Source organism: Perna viridis, chromosome 13 (genome assembly GCF_037379345.1).
Source record: "Perna viridis isolate PV_CMFRI_1.1 ecotype Kerala chromosome 13, ASM3737934v1, whole genome shotgun sequence".
Taxonomy (NCBI): domain Eukaryota; kingdom Metazoa; phylum Mollusca; class Bivalvia; order Mytilida; family Mytilidae; genus Perna; species Perna viridis.
The window spans coordinates 10,301,493-10,322,791 of record NC_142457.1 but is presented as its reverse complement, the minus strand read 5'-3'; the positions used below and the strand labels follow the sequence as shown (position 1 = coordinate 10,322,791).

The window sequence follows — 21,299 nt, the reverse complement described above, 5'->3', positions numbered from 1 at the left end:
GAATATTCATACCAAGTTTGATTTTAATTGGTGAATAGTGTCAGAGGAGAAGATTTTTGAAAGAAAAAACATTAAAAATAGCAAAAATTGTTGAAAAAGGGCAATAACTCCAACATGGCTTAACGTATTAGAACCAAAAGATAGATCTTACCATGCTAAATATTTTTACCCAATCAAATTTAGACAAAACCTAACGGTTATGGAGATATATGTGAAAAACTACTGTCTGACCCGTATGTTCTATTTTTAGTAACAGTGGCCATGTTTTTCGACGAATCAAAAATCCCCAAACCAGTTCTATGCACGATACCCCAATGAACATTTATACCAAGTTCGGTTCTAATCTGTCCAGTAGTTTCAGAGGAGAAGAGTTTTGTATAATTGTTAACGACAATGACAGACGACGACGGACACCAAGTGATGGCAATAGCTCACATGGCCTTTGGCCAGGTGAGCTAAAAATTGGTAGTCACTGCTTACCTGCCAACCAAACACATAGGGGAAAGAATGACAACAGGTTGGCTCAGAGACTAAACAATATGCGAGTGGGGTGGCATGCCTAACAGCAGGCTTTTGCTTCTGTTAGCTAACGCAACTTCCCATCGAACAACTTCCCCTCAACTACATGTATCCAATACCAAATAGATGATGAACCATAACCTGCACTGAGCCATACTTACCGGACACTCTATTACATAACAGAAAATTCAAAATTTATGTAAAACAAAAACAAACAGAAAAAGATATTTCCAGTTAATTAAAATAAGACCTACCCATTGCTCTGTTCAGTCACTGCATCATCAGACTGCATACAGCTTTCATTGTTATCTAAGCATTATGTAAGGGGGAAAGCCCAAGGGTTCCAAAAAATTCGTCTGAACAGTATGTAATGGGAAAAGAATTCCAAAAAGTTTGTCTGAACAGTATGTAAGGGGAAAGCCAAGGATTCTGAAAAGGTAATCTAAACAGTAACTAGATCCTACATGCAGTGATGGACCAATTAGAAGATCTATAGGAGCCAAGACAGCCTCCCACTAACAAAAACTACAATGTTATAAAACAAATGAAGTCAACAATTAGAAAAATAGAACTTTTTATTGAAAATAACGTATAGAAATAATCTAAAAAAATTGCATATAAATATATACTCAACGAGGCAATGTGACATAAAAAAATGCTGGTACTCTAGTTTTTTCATGTGACATTTCTAAATTTTAAAAAATCTATTTATGATGGATGCAGAGACAGATTGCAACAACAGAGTATGAACTATGTTGGCATTGTAATCATAGACTATTTTGATTGTTAATTCAGTTTGGTAAAGCTTTTAATTAATTTTGTTCTGCATATAACAGTAATACTGTTTTTCACTATACATGTGTATTTATAAAGGTTTTTTCCCCACTTCTTCATGTGACTCCATATATAGAGTAAACTTAAACAATTGATTTAAATGCCCGTAAGATTGCAAAATCTCAATAGTGATCTTTCAAATGAAAGCTTTTCTAAAAGTGCCTTGCAGGTGATTTGAAGCATTAAACAATTTCGAATTAAGTGAAACCTGTTTAAACCGAACTCTGAAAAATCACAAAACCTGTTTCACATTACATCAATTCAAAGTACTTTGAACCTTGATAAACCAAGCACCTGTCTAAACCAAACCATGTTTAAAGTCCAAAAATGGTTCAGTTAGCAGTAAATGTTTGTAATGTGTTTGTTATTGCAAGGATACAACAGGGTGATAATCATGTTTTCCAGGTATTATATTATAAACAAAAAAGAAAATTCAATTGACAATTACCAATAGATAAAGCAATAATAAACAAATGTACACAATGGTATTGTAAACAGAACTAGGTACTTCGTTAGTACATACAAGTATTGAATTATTGCTACAGCTATTCAAAGGTATTCTACATGAAGTTGGTTTGGTGATCACAGTTACCAATGCAATACATTTTTGTGCATTTAAATTAATCTATTATTTCTACAAGACAAAGGGAAATAACTCAAAAAATGGTAAATTCAAAATAAACATCAATAAAAACAGGCTTTGTTTTGTAGTCCAAAACATTGTGTAAAAGTTTGCAAGCCAGTTTTAAGCGTTCTATACAAGTTGATTTGGTGTTCATAATTACTAAATGCATTATTCGATAATATAATAAATAAGATTTTATAAGTCTTGTATTTCTACTTGACACAGGACCATAACTCAAGAGTGGAAAATGAGAAATATTCTGATAACTAGAGGCTACCAGGAACCTGAATCGCTTTTAACCCATGTCAGAATTTGGCTAAACCTAGTGGTTTTGGAAATATATGCGAGAAACTACTGTCTGACCCCTATGTTATATTTTTAGTAACGGCGGCCATGTTTTTCAACAGATAAAAAATCCCCACACCAGTTTTATGCAGGATACCCCAAGATTCATTCATACCAAGTTTGGTTCAAATTGGTCAAGTGATTGATTGATTGATGGGGTTTAACACCCGAGCAGCAAAATTTCAGCTATTCAGGCGATGTGGTGTCAAAGTAGAAGAGTTTGAAAAATTGCTAACGACGACAACGACGGACACCAGTTGATAGCAATAGCTCACTTGGCTTTCGGCCAGGTGAGCTATAAAAGGGTTTTGTTTTGCAGTAAAATATGTCATTGAAAAGTTTGATGAGATCTAGCAGAGTTGTAGAAAAATAAAATTTGTAACCCAAAATGTTGAAAACAGATAAATGAATGAATCACTAAATACCCCCATAACTAATCACTGTGAGTATGAGTGTAAAACTACTGGTTGTAACATACAGACCACACATATAACAAAAGAGATACAGCACCATTTATACAAACCATGTTTTGTGATATAGCAGTACTGCTAAAATGAAGTTCCTCAGAAAACACAACCAATAGGCCTCTTTTTCATTTACTGCTTTCATATAAAGGGAATTAACTCTTATACCAGACAGGCTAGTTGGCTATTACATGTCGAACAACCCGATCGACTTCATTTTAAGAAAATAAAACTGGTACATTCACCTAGATAATTATCCAAATGAACAGGAAGAAAACAACAAAAATCTGTAACAATATCAAAAGTTCAGCTGTTTTATTTCGATAGAAAATGTCACTGTACTGCCTTGTCTTAATAGGCCAATGAACCAAACCTGTCTGGTGTGTGAGTTGTTTCACTTGGCCTTAAATGTCTAAGAACCAGTCACTGGGAAGATAAGTATTACATTTTATTTCACAACTTTTTTGTATTAAAGGGACACACACCCAATGAGGTAACGGTAATGATTGTACAAGTATCACCTGTGTACTTTGCATTTAAGAAAAAATGAATTAAATTGTCTCCTATTGTTTTTGAGGTGTTTGTGTACATATTATTAAATTAAGCCCTTTGTCTTGGTCTGACTTTCAAATTATACATTAAAATACATTACAACCTGTAATTATATCCTCCACAAACGAAGTTTGGGAGGTTTATAGGAATCACCCTGTCTGTCCATCTGTCAGTCTGTCCACATTCCTTGTAAGCAACTCCTCCAAAATTGTTCAAGGGATTTTGATGAAGTTTTATAGGAAGGTTGGGCATCATATGTAGATGTGCATGAAGGAATACATGTTTTTAATTCTATTCCCACAGTGGTATCTGGCTTTTATCACATGACAGGCATTTGTGACTAACATTTAAAGAATTCCAAAGGGAGATAATCCTGATTAATGACATTACATTTAACATCATAAACACACTCAAGGAATTTCAATGTTATTTCATAAGAAGGTTGCTTATCATATGTAGGTACGCTAAAGAAATATGATTACTGTTCGATGACTCCAAAGCGAAACAAATCCAAATTTGAAGTGGTGGTATTCTCTTTGTGAGCTTACTCAAAGTATTTCTAGTTTTTTTCTCAGGCTAGTAATTACGTTTTATATATATATATATTTTTGTTTAATAAATTTCGTTTTTTTTTTTTACTATTCATTTTTTTCATAATTTGTGACCTCAAAAAATATTTCATCATTTAAATTACATTCAGGAAAGAAAACTTATTAATGTGAACTAAAACTGTCAAAAATAAATATCAATCAAAGTAATACAGAAATACAGATGATTCCAGGAAAATTAAATGACTATCTATTTAGTGTGGAGAAAGTCTATGGAACATTTCATAAAAACAACTATACCAATGAATGGTCATGGATTGTCAAAATAATTATTATACTGATTCTTATGATTTTCAAAGTTGCCATTTTTTCCTTTTCAATCTACTCCAAAAACAGTCATAAGTATACATGTACCACAAAAACATACTGCTTTTACAGTAGACCTTTTGTTCAAATTACTTCAAGTGGAATGTGAGTCAGAGTAGTCCAACTAATTGCTAAACCTGAGAAGAGCAAACATTCAGCTATCTACCTGACAATTTATCAGGTATTTCAGTCCTCAGGGAAGTTCAAACCTTTTGACTTGAAATTTGTCCTACAGGTGCAACCACTCAGGCAATAAATAACCAAGATTAACCTGAGAAGACAGCCATACAAATACATGTACTAGATTCTAGAACACTTTGATGAATATTTGATTAGGAATTTTAGACTTTGTCAGCCATACTCTTTGATCAAGCACATTTGAAGACTGCATTTACTCAAACATTATACCTTAAAACTGGCATCAGAGTGGTGATAGCAATCTACACACAAGACTGGCCCTAAAAAGGGTGGGGCCAGAAACTGAAATGTCCTATTTTATAACCTCTGTTAGGTAAAATACAGTCTGGTTTTTTTGCTGATATGCTTTCTGCAGACAGGACATTTATTGTTCCTACATGTTATCTCTGTTGCACACACCATACACAGAGTATGGCCACACGGATCCAGGCATGTGTCCTTTGTACGTTCTTCACAAATATTACAGCAAGGTATGGAGGCCTCCTGTAAAAAAATTGAAGTTAAATACTGTCTGACTGTGCATCATATCCTACAGTTATTTTCATTGAAATTTTGTATGGCCACATGGATAGAGGCATGTGTCCTTTGAATGTTCTTCACAAATATTACAATAATGTATGAAAGATTCCAGAGAAAAAAAATACACTAAAATAAATATTGTCTAATTATGCATTGTATCGTACAGTTTGTTTTTTCATTGTAATCCTGTCATCTTTTATAGCAAACAGAATTTTAATTTTAATCTGAGACAAAACTCTAATATTTCACAAGGAAAACAAGACAATGACTCTTAAAACCAATGTGATATGAAATTATGTTTATTTGATATCAATTGTAATGGTTTAAAACCCAAAATTAGGGGTAAAACTAGGGGCTATATGATTGGCTGGCACTCTACCTAAAATTGCAAAAAAAGCAAGAGTTAAACTATACACCTCCTGCCATGAAATCTTGGTTACTCATGACTCTATCAAATGCCTTGCAGGACTCAGCTTTAAACAAACACAGAAGTCAAAGCCTAAACAGTATGGACACACTTCAGGATTAGAGTTTTACCAATATTAAAGTGCCACCTTTTTGGGCACTAATTTTTATACGGTTCCTGTAACAACCACTCCCTAAAAATCAATCCAAACCTTCTTTTGGGGTATGGCACCTTGTGGTACAATTTCAAATGATTAATTCCCTTTTACTAAAATTATCATCTAGACATCTGTATATTGCATCTTTCTGGTCATTCTTTGGCCCTTGATTCCTAATAGGATGAAGTCACTACCTCCAAAACAGATTTGAGCATTCTTAAATGGTGTTATGGCATCTTATGGTACATTTCCGAAAAGATCCATATATTTGTCATCTAGTTAAAGTCTGAAATACTTGTTTCTAGCCCCTTTTTGGCCCTCATTACTTTGTGGCTCAAGTCTTAACCCTAAAATCAACCCCAGTCTGTCACCTTAATGGTGTACAATATTGTAGAACAATCAATAAGCTTTTGCTGGAGTAATATATTTAAATTTTATAAATGCTTGCTTTGGCCCCTAATTCCAATATGGTTGGGGCTAAAATGGGGGACCATAAAATCAATACAAACCTTTCTTTTGCAGTTTTGAATCATGTTGAAAAATTTTTTTAAGCACAACCAAATTATATTCAAGTTATTGCAGCAAAACCAAGTGTCTATGAATGATGTAATGGACAAAGATGACACAGATGATCATTATAGGACCACAAATTTTTTGTGATCATATAAAAACATAACATCTCCACCATTCTATCATTACGGAAGTTTTATGGTTGTCAAGAACTAGTGGATCATTACGGTGAATCCATGAGAGCTGATTTGTTCAACATATCATAGTTTTCATTTTCTCTTTCCGCTACCCCAGATTTTAAATTTATGAGCAATGCAGCAGGTGTTTCTAGAAACGTAAAAGATGCTTACCCTGCCGGTGCACCTGATCCATGCTCCCTGTTTTCAATGGAGTCCGAATTGCTCATTTCCTTTTGTTACTTTGTATGTACTTTTTATGTATTATTTTGGTTATTTTATTTTCTTTGTTGTGTGTGTCTGTTTTCCATGTCTGGTCTTTGTCCCTGGACTACATTCTTTTGATTTCTACTAGAATCTTGGTTCCCTTGATTACTCTTTCTCCTTCCCAATCTCAACTTGTGCTTACTCTTGATGCTTGTGATTCTAATCTTGCTTTTAGTTCTTCTACCTCCCTCTGTTTTTCTGCAAGTCTGTAATAATTGATAAGAAAATTTTATAAACCAAAATTAAATTCAAATTCTTTGAAGTTGTGCACTATAAAGACAACATTTCAATAAAATGTGCTAATCCAATGAAACCACTTGATATTTTAACTATGGGTAATTTGTGGTATTTTCCTGTGATGTACACAGACTGACAATTCTTGTCAAAGCGTACTAGTCCTGATACAATAATAACAGGTCCGTTTATTAGCATGTGTGAAAAGTTGTCCAAGAATTCCGTTCCTGAAGTATTCATTACATTCCAGTGAAGTTGAATGACTTATGTGGCAAATGAACAACGCTATTGGGTCAATTCAACAAAATAGGCTATTTGAAAATATTTTTTTTTTAAATACAAAAAAGGAAAAGAAAATGACACTTTTAAATTACATTAAACAGAATATTAGGCTTTTTTTTTCATACTGGCGATCTCACAGAATATCTCAATTGAACCCAACAGGGCTAAATGGAGATACCCAATGATAAAGCCAGTATGAACATTCAATTGCCCAATATTCTGTAGTCATCTCATCTTTGCAATTGCCTTTTTTTTAAATAACAGAGTTATTGTTAACAGTCATTTTGTATTAATTAAATTTTTGACAATTTCCAACCTATGAAAAGTAAATGAGCTTTTAATTGCTGGTCTTAAATTATAAAAGACAAATACCAAAGTATCAATTTTGGAAAGACTTTACATTTATAGTTAAATTATAGATTGTTTAAATATTTTAATCAATAATAAAAATAGAAGATAGAAAATGAATCAGATAGTGAAACCCAACAAATGCACCATTATATAACCCCTATAAAAATAGTAAATACTAACAAAGATCACCAAAAGGTCATCAATAAGTGTAAACATACCTAAAAGTAAGCTCTGAAAGGCCCCAACAACAAAAGTAATAAATCCACAATAACAAAATACGATGACAATCTTTCAAAATAAACTAAAATGTCAAATAACGACACAAAGACACATCAATGACTAACAATGACATTAGGGCGACATCATTCATTTCTAATTAAGTATCATACTGCTAGTGCAACAGACATCAATAGGCCACTACTACAATCTATACAACATCTATACAAAGCCATTATATACCCCCGCTACTAGTTAAGTTTGAAATATTGTTGATCTACAAAATAAATTTTAATAATCTTGCAAACCAGTGGCAGATCCAGGTGTATTCCCAGAGACTGATGACCCTTACCCTTTGGATCAAAATTATAATTAAGTTTGTGCAAAATTTCAGCAAACTTACTTTTCTTCTGAAAATTTCTGAATCCATTCATGCAAAAAATTATAATAAATTTAAATTCTTTTTATCAATGAACCAAAAACTATAAAAAATTTTCAATACTGTAAAAGTACTCATTTTCACGGTGTACCAATTTTTGCTATTTTTGTGGTGGACAGAAAAGCATGAAAAATGGTACCCGCAAAATTGAAATTTAAAACTATAGAACCCTTGTCATTTTTTAAAACTACAAAAATTAATACCCTCAAATCTGTTCACTTGACAGAATCCACAAAAAATAGCCACTGCTATAATTAACACGTTTACTAAGGAGAAAAACTTTCATTGCTTTCAAAGACAAGCAATGTTAAAACTTCTATATTCCTGAAAAATAAAACCAAATTAAACCAAAATTGCTTTCATTAAGACTAGTATTTTCACGAATAACATCTAAAATCCATCTAAGTATTTTCAGTTTTAAACAACATTTAATGTACGGATAGACAGACAGACAGACAGACCTTCATACATTTATTTAAGTATAGCTAATAGATAAACTTACTTTCGTGTATTTTCTTTGCCCAACTTGATTTCTTCTTTATTTCTATGAATTTCTCTCTCTGCTTGGGTACATTTTTCCTCAGATTCCCTCAGTGTAAACAGATAATTATTATTCAATTCTTCCATTCTGTTATCTTTCACCTGTAATTCATCTCTTAGCTTAAGTACCTCATTCCAGGCCTGAAAAAAAATTGTGAATACAGTAAAAAAATCTAAACCGCTTTTGAACTGTACAATTTGTTCAGTTTAGACAGGTAATTCTTTACATTTAATATATTTAAACTGATTTGAAGGGATTCAAAGAGTGTCTGGTTTAGACAGGTTTTAAGTGCAAGTCTCTCTAAGAATGAGGCAAAATGGGAAAAATCAGAAACATCATGTCAAAAACCCACCAATCTGACAATATGATTTCATTCAATGATGCTTTGTCTTTTTGAAAAGACCATTATTTGATCTTTACATCAGTGGATTTAAACAGAAATTTTTCAATACATGTATTATGTTAGAATAAATTATTTTTTTTACAAAAGTTTAAACCTTTTAAATTTTCATTTTCAGTGCATTTCTATGAAATTATAATTCAATTTATCAAAATGATAAGACCTGATTTTTTTCCCCTTGTTTTTCTATTCTGATGGTGCAAATAGTCAAAATTTTACTGATGGTGCAAATAGTCAAAATTTTACTGATGGTGCAAATAGTCAAAATTTTACATTTTCAAATTGGTGGGTTTTGTCTTACCATATTTCATCCACTGTCTGATTCTTACAGAGACACTTAAGGTTCAATTAAGACAGGTTTTACAGTAGTATAATGTGTAAGTAAATTGTTCAAATTAAATCTGCAAATAAACTATATATATTATGGTATCACATTATGGGAGAATCCCGCAAAAAGAGGGAGAGTTAACACCTATGTGATACTCAAACCTTACAACTAGCAATGCCCTCAAGTTACATGAGTAAGATAACCTCCCTTTATAAAATGATGTAAGTATACTTCATGCACATCTATATAAGATGTCACAACTTCATATAAAGTTTCATAAAGATCAGCTAAATGGTTTATTAGTTGTACCTAATTACATGTCAATAGATTTGAATACTATTACCAGTAATTATCCAAATTACAATGATACTCTCCATCTCCATATAAAAAATTATCAAATTAATGCCAGATCTATAAGGTGTACTACAGACAGACAGACAAATGAATAGATACTTATACCTTAACTCTTGGTGGGGAGTTTTTGGGTTTATTTGCAATATAAGTAGTTAATGCAATTGAAATGTGGTTGCATAAGACAAGTGGCTGTTGGTCAGGGAGAGGGTTTTCAAAGAGGGCCTACTGTACCTTAACTCTTGATGGAAAATTTTTTAGGTAAATTGTTTGTAATTTTTCCACAATCTGATAGGTCTTTTTGAAATAGCTTTAACAGGGATATTGCTTGGAATATCAAATAATATACCTTTTTTGCAGATTTAATTTGAACAACTTACTTACACATGTTCCACTACAGTAAAATCTGTCTTAATTGAACCTTGGGTGTTATTCTCTGTCAACCCTATGGTAAAACATGTGATAAAATGGAGTCAACATGAATTATCTCTGAACTAAATAACTTAGTATACCTCAGTATGTATACGTTGATTTTCTTGTTGTTTTGCCTGTAATTGAATTACAAATTGACGATTCTGTTGCTTTTCTGTCATTAACTGAGTCTCAGCTTCAGAGTATTGTTTTCTAAACATGTCTTGTTCTCGCTCTATCTGAAATTTCAGCTGCTCAGCATCTTTTCTGTACCTACAAAACAAATTATTGAGAAGAGTTGTAAATCTATTACATATCAAACCCGTACAACAATTTATTTTCACTATTTTCATTAGAAAGAAACAAAAAAATAAATTGTCATAAACAAGTTTCTTCATTGAATACATGTACACAGATTGTTAGCTGTGAAAATAAACAGTACATGTAAATCATACTGATATCCTGAATTAAGTTGGTTTACAGTAGAGTAAATTTTGACATTATTCCATGCATCCATCCAATCTAACTAAAAAGCATTACTCAAAGGAAAAACCCAGAGGATTCTGAAAAGGTCATCTCAACAGTAATTTGGAAGAGATTTTGTTTGACCCTATATGCAGTGACGAAATGGAACATTTGATGGCTCAAATTTTAATTAGATTGGCATCCATCATACAGTACCTGAACGGATTTGCACAAAAATATGACAGATCGGTGACACATGATTGAAAGATCGCTGACAGATCAAAAACTGATGAGTGGTGACAGGTCTAATCACAGTTTTGATATGTAATTTTGACTGATGATCGGTTCTTGTTAATTTCAGAATTTTAATTGGTTCAAAATAAATATAGTGCCACATTAGATTTACTTTGAAATTAGAATTGTAGATCTGCATTTTGCATTTTGCAAACCAATCTATGACAGATCAGTGATTCATGAATGATCACATTTATATATAGTTGCACAGATTTGTTCAGGTACTGTAGCCTTCACAATTATCAGTTCACATGCATAAGCTTCAGAAATTTTTTGTGACTTTTGGCCTGTTGAAGTTAACTTAAAAGCCCCATCACCATTTTCAAATTTAAGGTGTCAGTCCTTGTACTACTGCTAAAATTGAGCACCTTAAGGTGCACTATACAGTTACATTAAGGCGCATTGTTTCGCACACCAAGTTACCCCGGTCAAATTTTGTAAAACTTAAAATTAAAAGTTGAAATTTGGTGGATATATTGATTATACATAGACAGATGTAATATATGTTATGGTAAACAGCTGTAATTTAAATGAAAAATGGTATCCGAAATGTTTCAGTCCCCTGCCGTATTAGGTTCTCTTATTTCGCACAAACTTTTTGGACTAAAATTGTGAGAGAATGAATCAAAAAGGGTATTATTATTTTAACCTTTTTCCACCTACTCCAAGCATGCTTTCATCCTGTGGTAGTGTCTAAGTGCCTGATATTTTATAAAACATAGTATTTGGCTGTTAGTTTAGGAGAGGCACCCCTGATTTGTAATCAGTAATGTTTTTATCAGTATGTTACCATGGCTACTGGATTTTATAAGAATAATCACTAAATTACTTATAAATGACTTGAACCTCCACACACCAAAGATTTAGAAAATATGCACTTTTTTATGACAAAACACTAGAAATTTCTGTGTGAACTGCCTAAAAACAGCTTTATTTCAACAAAATGAGACCAAATTGTTTTTTAATTAAGTTTCTACCTAATACTTAGAAAATTAATGTAAATCAGTTCTTACAAAAACTTCAACTGTAGGATACAGAATGAAGGGCAGCTGCCTTAAACTTAGTTCACTACAGATATTGCCATTAAGGGACTGATTTAGGAAATGTATTACCTAGGTCTCCACATATACCAGTATACCAAAACTCATCAAAGTACAACATGAATACAAGAATTTGAACATGTAGATTGGAAAATTTAGTGCATGTGATTCAAAGTTATAAACTACATATACAATATGTGCACATTGCAAGAAAATATAAAATTTATTTGTGTGAGCTTTAGAAAAAGTCAGATCCCAAGAGTTTCCTGCATGATTCAGTGGGACACCTTTGACTCCTTATAACTCAAAAATCAAAAAATATATCTTAAATCTGATTGAATAATAAGCTTTGAGGAGGGCAGCATGATTTTACCACAGTGGTGGACACCTGAACAGTTGGGGCAAGTGTGGACACAATATTAGTTATTGACACACTTAAGCATAGTGACTTACAGTTCATTATGGACACAGCAACTGGTTTGGACACAATTGGAAATTTGATTGAACATTTTTATAATTGGACCCCCAAAAACAGTGTTCTAGGATTCCCATAACCCGTTACCTGTGGTAAGTGAGTTTTCAGGGCAGGAAAGTCCTTTGGGAGCCTTTAGTTACCCGTGGGGAAGTCAGTTTTTAAGTTTGGGTATGTTGAAAACGAGTCCTTACTTTCCCGGCCTGTGGCAATTATTTCTAAATTTATTTCAGCAGAATTTATGTTTTATTCTTTAGAAAACATGATTGTTTTGGGTTTTTTTTATTCATCACAATCCTATCAGATCTCTTTTCCTCCATTGACGTCAAACACGATCGTGATGCGAAAACAATCATTTTCTATCCGAAAACAGTAAAATAAGAAAATCCGAATTTCAAAATTCATAATTTAGAACAGATGGATAGTTTCTTTCATCTTTATATATTTGCTTACAAATAAATATGAAATGTATTGATGGGAGAGGAGGCAGCTGCGTCTGAGAAAGGTGTCTAAAGGGTAAAAAGCCATAAAAATGTAAAAGTTCCCATACAAGTTTTTCTAGAAAAGCAGAAGATGCTTACCCTACCGGTGCACCTGGTCCATGCCTCCAGTTTTTAGTGGAGTCCGAGTTGCTCATTTGCTTTTGTTACTTTGTATGTATGATTTTAGTTAATTCATGTTCTTTGTTGTGTATGTCTACTTTCCATGTCTGGTCTCTGTCCCTGGATTACATTCTTTTGATTACAGCTATAACCTTGGTTCCCTTGATTATTCTTTATCATAGTTATGCCCAGCAATGTTTTTTAAATACAATATTAATGTTTGAATGGTGGGAAATTCAAAATAAAAATGGATCTCATTACATTTGGAGACACATCCTCAAAAGAGGTAGAGCCCCCCCCCCCCTCAATCTAATGAAGAATCAAAATTGTTATTGCCTTGTTATCTAATTGTATTCATATATAAGAATCAGACAGTAAAATATATCACATTCTCTGCTTCTTAAAAATGGTTGCACTTGTCACCAAATCAAATGACTCATACTTTGTCTTTGAAATGTTATTTTCAATGTGGGTAAGTTCATTTAAAGTCTGGGTAAGTCATTTTCCCGTGGTAAGTCAAGTTAACCAAAAAATCCTAGAACACTGAAAAACAGTCTACTTTTTGGGGGTGATATCGGAAATCTGATTGAAAAAAGCAGGCAGCAAATTTTGTAAGGTATCAAATAAAAAAAAATTGAAATCAGACCAAAAATAAAAAAAGTTTATTTAATAAAAGAAATGGATCAAAAACATCTGAAAACTACATGTATAACGCCCTCTGCCATGTCCCTAGAAACAATATGTAAAAGTTTCCAAATTATTGGATAGGTTTTACTCAAGTTTTAGTAAATAAACGAAGTTAACGGATTCAAACAACGACAAGGTGATACAATTATCTGACCGAAAACAATTTATTCAACAGTATAAAAACTTCCTTAAATCCCTTAAAGAGTTTTTTAGTAGTTGTACATGTAGACTGACAGATAAATATACAGGGATATAATTACAGCACATACAATGATGATAATCAGGGGATAGAGTTAGTCTAAATTCTAGCAAATAATAATGATGATAAAATTATGATCACTTAGTGAACCTCCTGCAGACAGTTGAGAAGTAAATTTATATTTTTTATCATTATGTGTTGAGTTATATTTTTTAATTGTCCAGTTATCTACACATAAAGGTAGTCCATCATTGGATAGTTATTCAATCAATGAAATACCAACTCTATCCCCTGAACATAATCACTGTATGCACTATAAAAAAATTTAGCAATCATGCAGCAATTTACCTTTCAACAACTCTTTCCATTTCATCAATACGTTCTCTACATTTTCTTTTCTCTAAGTATATCATATCCTCTTGATTCCGTTTCTCCACCAATCGAACTTCATCCTCTTTTTCAAGCCTTGCTAATTTATACAACAACTCCTCTGATTTTATTGTCTGCCGTTCTATTTGTTTTTTTAAATTTTCGTTCTCTTGTTTCAGAGATTCTAATGAAGATATTTTTTGTAAGCTGTGGTCTCGCTCAAGTCTATAATTCTCGTTTTCTTTGGTTAGCTTGGCAACTAGTTTACTCAATGCAGTTTCAGATTCTTCATTGCTGAAAAAAAATATATAAACATACACAGTTTATTCAACATGTCAGTTTTCCTTTCCACTTTAGTCTCCCCTGGACTTGACTTTTTATGAGCAGCTCATCAAGTGTTTCTAGAAAAAGCAGATGACACTTACCCTACCTGTGCACCTGGTCCATGCTCCCAGTTTTTAGTGGAGTACGAGTTGCTCATTTAATTTGTTTTGGTTATTTAGTGTTCTTTGTTGTGTTAGTCTGTTTTTCCTGTCTGGTCTTTGTCCCCAGACTATATTCCTTTGATTTCCATTAGAATCTTGGTTCCCTTGATTACTCTTTCTATTTAGACTTGCAACTGATAAGGTGTTACTTTCAGAGAGAACCCAAACAAATTACAATTCTTTTAGATGCACCTTAGACCAAAAAAAATAATATGTCTGTTTTCCGCTACCCTACCTACCTTAGTTTTTTTTGTGCCTACCCTAAACAATTTATGGACATTTTTGCTCAATCACAAGTCTAGATTGTTTCCCCATAAACTCAATGTAAAATGTTATGGGAAAAATAAAATAATTTTCCTACCTACTCTAATTTTTCCTTGCTGGTAGCAAGACAAAAGAAAATGTCTTTTTGCATAGTCAGTCTTAATACAAATGGGACAAAGGCCCATAAGGTAACACCAACAGAAATAACCAGTCTGAAGCTAATTCAAATTTGCATGTATATATATATATATATATATATTATAAAAATGTTTGTTTCCCCTTACCTAAGCTCCTTGCTTAAGTAGGGAAATTATTTGTTTTCTAAGTTCATATCATTCTGTAAAAACCATGAACAAAGAAGTGAAAAATGTTGCTTTAAAAATAAAAAAAGGAGGCAGGATAAGAGGAAACGATCTTAATTTTAATTTTGGCTTCAAGGTGAAGATTAATCCTCCCAACCTGCCATAAATAGAATGAAATCTCAATTCAGGCACATTTCCAGAAAAGAAGATATTTTTTGGGGCAAGTAAAACACAAAGTTGCATCTGTCATCCTGCTAGGTATACTCCCAATTGTACGGCACCCTTAAGCTAGATCTTTTCAATAGTTCTTTATAACAAAATCCAACCAATCAAAAATCTGATAACAAACAGCAACCAAACTGCTCATAATTTAATGTATGCTCCATCTTATACATTAAACCACATACTGAATTTGAAATCAATCAATTCATTTGGACACACTCTGGACAGAAGTAATGACAGACAAACTGACGAATTCCAAAAAACACACACTACTGAGTGGGAGAGTAACCTTGATTGATGGGAAAAGTTTCACAGTGCAATTAAATGTCATTTCCTATCTATCCTGAAAAGCTTCAACTCCCTCCTTTATATGCAGGGATTATTTCATGAGGTCAATAAACAAAGCAGAAATTGGCAAAATGAGAAGTAAATATTCATTAAAAAAATTAAACAATTTTTATGGTAAAATGTTATGGTAAAATGAGGATTCACAATAGCGGAATCACCCTAACAAGCGGGAAAAATTATCCCTGTATATATTTTTTTTCAGGAAGCATTTAGAAAAGTAGAGACTCCCAGGAGCCTGAATTGCTCAAAGCAAAGTTTCTTTAATTGACTGATTGAGAAGCTTTTCGAAAGATATACCTTGTTTCAGTAGTACTGCTTGGCCAATACATTATACAACAAGATGCTAGAACAATAGCAAAGGTCAAACTGTAAAACAGGGATAGACAGCTGGACAGGAAACATTGAACAATTACTCCAACCTGAAAAGGACACAGCATTAATCCAGCATTGACAATATATTTTAACAAATTTACCTTAAGTTGTAAAATCATGTTTCCCTAATATTGATAATATCCTTACTCTGATGAGCATTTGAGGCTTAAAGTTTGGTTATTCCTATCGCTCAAAAATACATAACAGTTCTCCAATATACCTCAAGCCTTATACTAAATAGAATCTAATACATTGATTTCTATGGTGTTTATCTATTTACTGAAGGTTGCAGATTTATTCCTTTGTCAGGTCATACCTGAGTCCAATGGCTTTAAAATTTATGGATAATGAGTATGTGAATAATAGCCACATTAAAAAGGTAAAAAGGAACTACATACAAATAAAATATAAATAAAACATAAAAAAAAATTAAAGAATATGGGCATCAATTTTTTTTTTAAATGGTTGTCACTTCTTCTCCAATAAGCAAGAGATATGTGTTAACTGGTTGGCTACAAAGCAATGTGTCTTTGTGGTATGACATCCATACCTACAAGCTGTTGCTTCTGTGTGCTAGTACATGTATATAAAAATCTGACTCATTATGTCCAACTAGTATCAAAGAGGGTCTGTTTGATTGATTGCTCAAACATATACTACCATCAATAGAAATTTTAATTAATTTCTCCACACTTCACAGCGGAGTCACCATTTTCCTTAAAAGTCTCTACTAGATTATAAACTAGGATAAAATGGTTTCAATCCAATAGTTTTCTTTTATTTTTTCTGTATGAGAATCAGGCAAAATGGAAAAAATCAGAAACATGCATGTCAAAACTCCACTGATCTGACAATATGATTTCACTCAAGGATGCTTTCTCTATTTGAAAAGACCATTATTTGATCTCATCATCATTGGATTTGCCCGTAGCTTTTTCTAAAGAATGTTAGGAAAATGAGTTTTTTGACAGAGTTATCAGTCCTTTAAATGTTCATTTACAGTGCATTTCAATGAAATTATATCTCAATGCAGCAACATATGGAAAATCTTGTTTTTTCCCTTGATTCTAATCGTGAAAAGAGTCAAATTACACTATCAAAATGATACTATGTTTACTCACTGCCTGACTCTTACAAAGACAACACTTAATCAATCAACCAATCAATAGCTTAATGCAATTGGAAAATTAAATCAAAACAGAAGCTGAAATAGACAAAATTTTGTTCATAGTCCCCATCATAATCAGATTTACAAATGTACACTGCATAAATGATTGTACATACTGCTACAACTACTGGTGTATTGGATGGTGACAACAATGCCATGGAGAACTTTCTCAACACTCCTCCCCTTCTATGGTTCCTTTCTACTTCAGTCAGACCAACAGATGGCATTGATGTTTAACTTGGGTCTCTGACCTACAATAAATCACAACATACAATTTTTCTATAACAATTTGAATTGAGCTGATATCCATTCCAATATAACACTAGATAGGCTTCTGAGAGATATATATTGCTGTCTAATCTGCATATTTTATATGAACATAGTTTTTCAAAATGAAAATTACATGAACCTCTGATATTTACAAACAAGTATAATTAACTTAAGTGTTTAAATCATCCCACAGGAAAATTAGATACATTGCTACTATGTAGTGTGTATTCATTTTAATTTTGGATTTCAATCAATCAGTAGATTTCTGGCAGAAAGAGGTAGGTTCACTTACACCAGCTTATTGCTTATTTTTATGTAGAGGGCTAGACCTTACCCTAGGTCTACCTCCTTAAATGGAACTAAAATGTCAGCCTGGTATGTTCATACTCCTATGAAAGTTTGAGCAAAGCTCAGCAATGCCTTATTTGTCAGCATAGGTTCATTCAACAGGGCAATGACAAATGCAATGCTTGTTGTGCATTTTGTACCAATGAGTTCGACAGAGTGAGACTTGAGTTTGATGATATTACCAAAAAATTAAGAAAATGTTTCATAAAGTTAAAAATAACAACAGCAATCATTTTATAATCCATCTTGTAGGAATTTTAGGTAAAAAAAATCTACTAATAAACAGATTGTTAAAACTTTGGCAGAAACAAAAAATCTGATGTTACATGAAGAGCAAAATTGATAGATTGTTTTTTAACGTCTCACCATCCATAAAATATAGATAGATAGATTATAATGCAATAAAAAACTATTTGTGCAATTCTTAAAGAAAATTTTATGAGAGACAATTATAAATTTGGATAGAACTCTTCAAAGAATAAAACTCTTCAGGATATTCCATTTAAAAACTAAGAAATTTAAATCTAAAAGATTTTCATCGTTAAAATTACAAACTTTAAAGAATTCTCCTATTAATAAGAAGTAGATATTAAATAGATTCTGTTAAAAAGAGTTGAAAATCTTTAGAAAATAAAAAAAATAATTCAATCAATAAAATCTGTGGTGTAAAAATCAGTCTGCAGGTTTTTGCACAAACTTGAATCCATGGTACATCTAGGCAGGCTACGGCATTTGAGTTTTTTTTAGAATTTGTTATGCTATTAAAGTTACACCAATTGATTTATATGTTTGAATACCCCTTAAATGGGCCTCTTAATCCTCTGCTTTGATTAATTCTGTTTAAGTCTGAGGTGTGAATAAAAAGGTTGAGAGAAACAGGAATAAACCCATTGAATTGTGTGTCACTGTCATGATACTGGACCTCTTAATTATTGAATTTTAATTAAATATAATCCTTTATAGTTGCAAATGTTTCTAAACAAATGAAAACAGGTGTTAGGGATTTAAAAATGTTAAAAAAATCATGCAAAAACTAAAGATACTATATGTTTTATCATATTTTCAGAAAACATAAAAATAACCCTACAATTTATAAATTAGGGGACAACCATCTGAGCCTGAGGTGGGGGCCTGGCAGTTTTTGGGATATAAATATTCTGACCCAGAAAAAGTTTAAAATGAATATTCTGGCCTACCCTTCCTAGAAAATAAAAAAAATGTCAAAAATAAATAATTTGACCCCACAAAATTTGCCAGCCCCTTAGAATCAAATAGTTGTTCCCTTACATGTTTTACAAGGACTAATTTTAGTCCTCAAAATATGAAAAACATGACTATCCACATGAACTTTGATTCTGAACCTATTCACTGGTATAAATTTTTTGCTGCTTCAAAACATGATAAACGTTATATAGTGTAAAAAATCAATTTTGCGAGAACCATTTTACATGCTTAATTTCCTGCCCACCATGAAAATAGCAAAAAATAGTACATAGCAAAAATTAATACATTTACAGTATACCATATTTGCTCTCATCAATAGGATATTATTTAACAGTTGAAATATTTCCCTGACTGTTTGAAAATAGTTTCATTATATGACAATCATGTTGAATAATACAAAAACAAGGCTTACATACGGTGAATAGTATTCAGACTGAAAATAAAACCCAAGGTCATAAAATAATAAAGATTCTGTGAAAGTTCCATAATATTCCATCCAGTGACCTGAAAGGCAAAATGGATTAGAGATGGATACCCCTCTGTGTAACGGAAAGAAGTACTGACTGAAGGAATTACAGACGGAAGAGAGTATGGACAGATAGGTATTGAGGTATAATTATTTAAAGAAAAATAAGGCTTGTAATTAATTACATGTAAGTAGTAAAATGAAACATTACTTTTTCTTCTTGAGTTTCTGGCATTCCTTCACTGTTGAAGATCATACGCCAAGCGTCTAACATTAATTTAAAAAATGTTGATGATAACTTTAAATGAACTAATATCTCCATATGTTAATTAATACAGTAAAAAAGGATAATAAATCGGTCAGTTTACACTTCAAGACTTGCATAAATTAAAGTTGTTTTAATTGACTAATTTACAAAAAAAAATTCCAACAATGGAACAATACAAATATTGTACCAATGTCATATTCTTCACAATTGGAAATGACCCTGTCACAATAACATGTAACAGCAGGGATATCATTTTTGGTGGGAATGTGAAGATGAGATCCATTCAAATTGCAAATCATCATAAAAATCTAGCTACTACCTACCAACAATTTCTAGTGCATGCATTGAGACACAGTAATATGAATAACAATTAAATAAGAAGGGACAAGTTTCGGGAAATTATATAAACCAGCCTATAATTTTACAGAAATCGGAATGGTTTTCGGATTCTTTTCTACTTTCGTTTTGCAAAATTACACTCTATTAATCCTAACCCTTTTTAAACACAAACCCACAAAACTTGCTCAGTGTGTCAATGTAAAATAAATATATTTCTTCTTCATATTTTGGTTGATATGGCCGTCTCGTTTCATGACATATCCCTTATGCTAGAACTCAGATTTTCTGAAAACGAAACCGGAAGTAAATATTTGGCAGTCATAAACTACGAAACAAAACAAAATTTACACTACTTCAAAACGAAATGAAGTTGACTACATTGCGAAACGAAACAAAATTAAATAATGGAAATATAAAAAATTGTACTAAAATTGGTAGAAATTGAAATTTTCTCTAACACGAAAGAAAAATAAAACGAATGGCTAGAGAAATTAATGTTGTACCATTTATTTCAAGACAGTTAAATGATAATCAAACATCGTGAACAGTTGTGTAAAAACATCAGCTACATATATTTCCTGTATCTGTGTTAGTAGCTTACTATTCAGCACATGTTTTCTTTGTTTTGCGATATGCTTAATCTTCATCATTACATTTTTTGTGTTGTCACGAAAATCTCACTATTTTATACATGTTGTACGTTTATCGAGCTTTTGATGAAATCAAAAAGGAATATATTCAAAAAATGTGGGTACGAATTCGTTTTGTAAGAACACACACTCGGGGGAAAAAGAAAGTACTGCTATTGTCATACAACATGGGAAAATATGCAATGTAATATACTTGAAATTACTAATATGTCAACTAGTTATCTTTAAGGTCTAAAAAGTAGTTATCTTGCAAGTCCAAACGTGATAACAGGAAATAAAGACGATCAACATACAATATATAGACACCATGCAGAATGAAATACAATCAAAGGAAAAGGCAGCATATGAAAAATGTATACTCCATAACCTGGAAATGTTGTTTACTGTCACCAAGAAAGAGGGACTT

At 32.2% G+C, this 21,299-nt stretch overlaps 1 protein-coding gene across 3 annotated transcripts; it reads right to left on the bottom strand.

The window, feature by feature from the left end:
* Nucleotides 1–1,076: 1,076 nt before the first annotated feature.
* On the bottom strand, nucleotides 1,077–20,563 carry LOC148599524 (uncharacterized). Of its 3 annotated transcripts, none has more exons than XM_088559399.1 (8): nucleotides 20,416–20,563; nucleotides 17,445–17,579; nucleotides 16,086–16,207; nucleotides 14,147–14,461; nucleotides 10,141–10,312; nucleotides 8,511–8,689; nucleotides 6,629–6,692; nucleotides 1,077–4,934 (listed from the first exon to the last, which is right to left on the bottom strand). In XM_088559399.1, exons 2-8 carry the CDS (start codon nucleotides 17,553–17,555, stop codon nucleotides 4,761–4,763), a joined length of 1,137 nt encoding a protein of 378 aa, XP_088415525.1. In that variant the 5' UTR covers nucleotides 17,556–17,579; nucleotides 20,416–20,563; the 3' UTR covers nucleotides 1,077–4,760. The 3 variants fall into 3 exon arrangements, with proteins under 3 accessions (XP_088415525.1, XP_088415527.1, XP_088415526.1); XM_088559401.1 differs by having other exon boundaries at nucleotides 20,399–20,562; XM_088559400.1 differs by lacking the exon at nucleotides 20,416–20,563 and adding an exon at nucleotides 20,228–20,375.
* Between the last annotated feature and the right edge of the window lie 736 nt (nucleotides 20,564–21,299).

What these genes read in the sequence shown, in the direction of transcription:
- LOC148599524 (XM_088559399.1), bottom strand. Translation starts at nt 17,555, where the DNA reads ATGCCATCTGTTGGTCTGACTGAAGTAGAAAGGAACCATAGAAGGGGA. An exon ending in ATACACCAGTAGTTGTAGCA is followed by an intron (nt 16,208 to 17,444) that starts GTATGTACAATC and finishes TGTCCTTTTCAG; the next exon opens with GTTGGAGTAATTGTTCAATG. An exon ending in AGCAGTACTACTGAAACAAG is followed by an intron (nt 14,462 to 16,085) that starts GTATATCTTTCG and finishes ATTTTTTTTCAG; the next exon opens with CAATGAAGAATCTGAAACTG.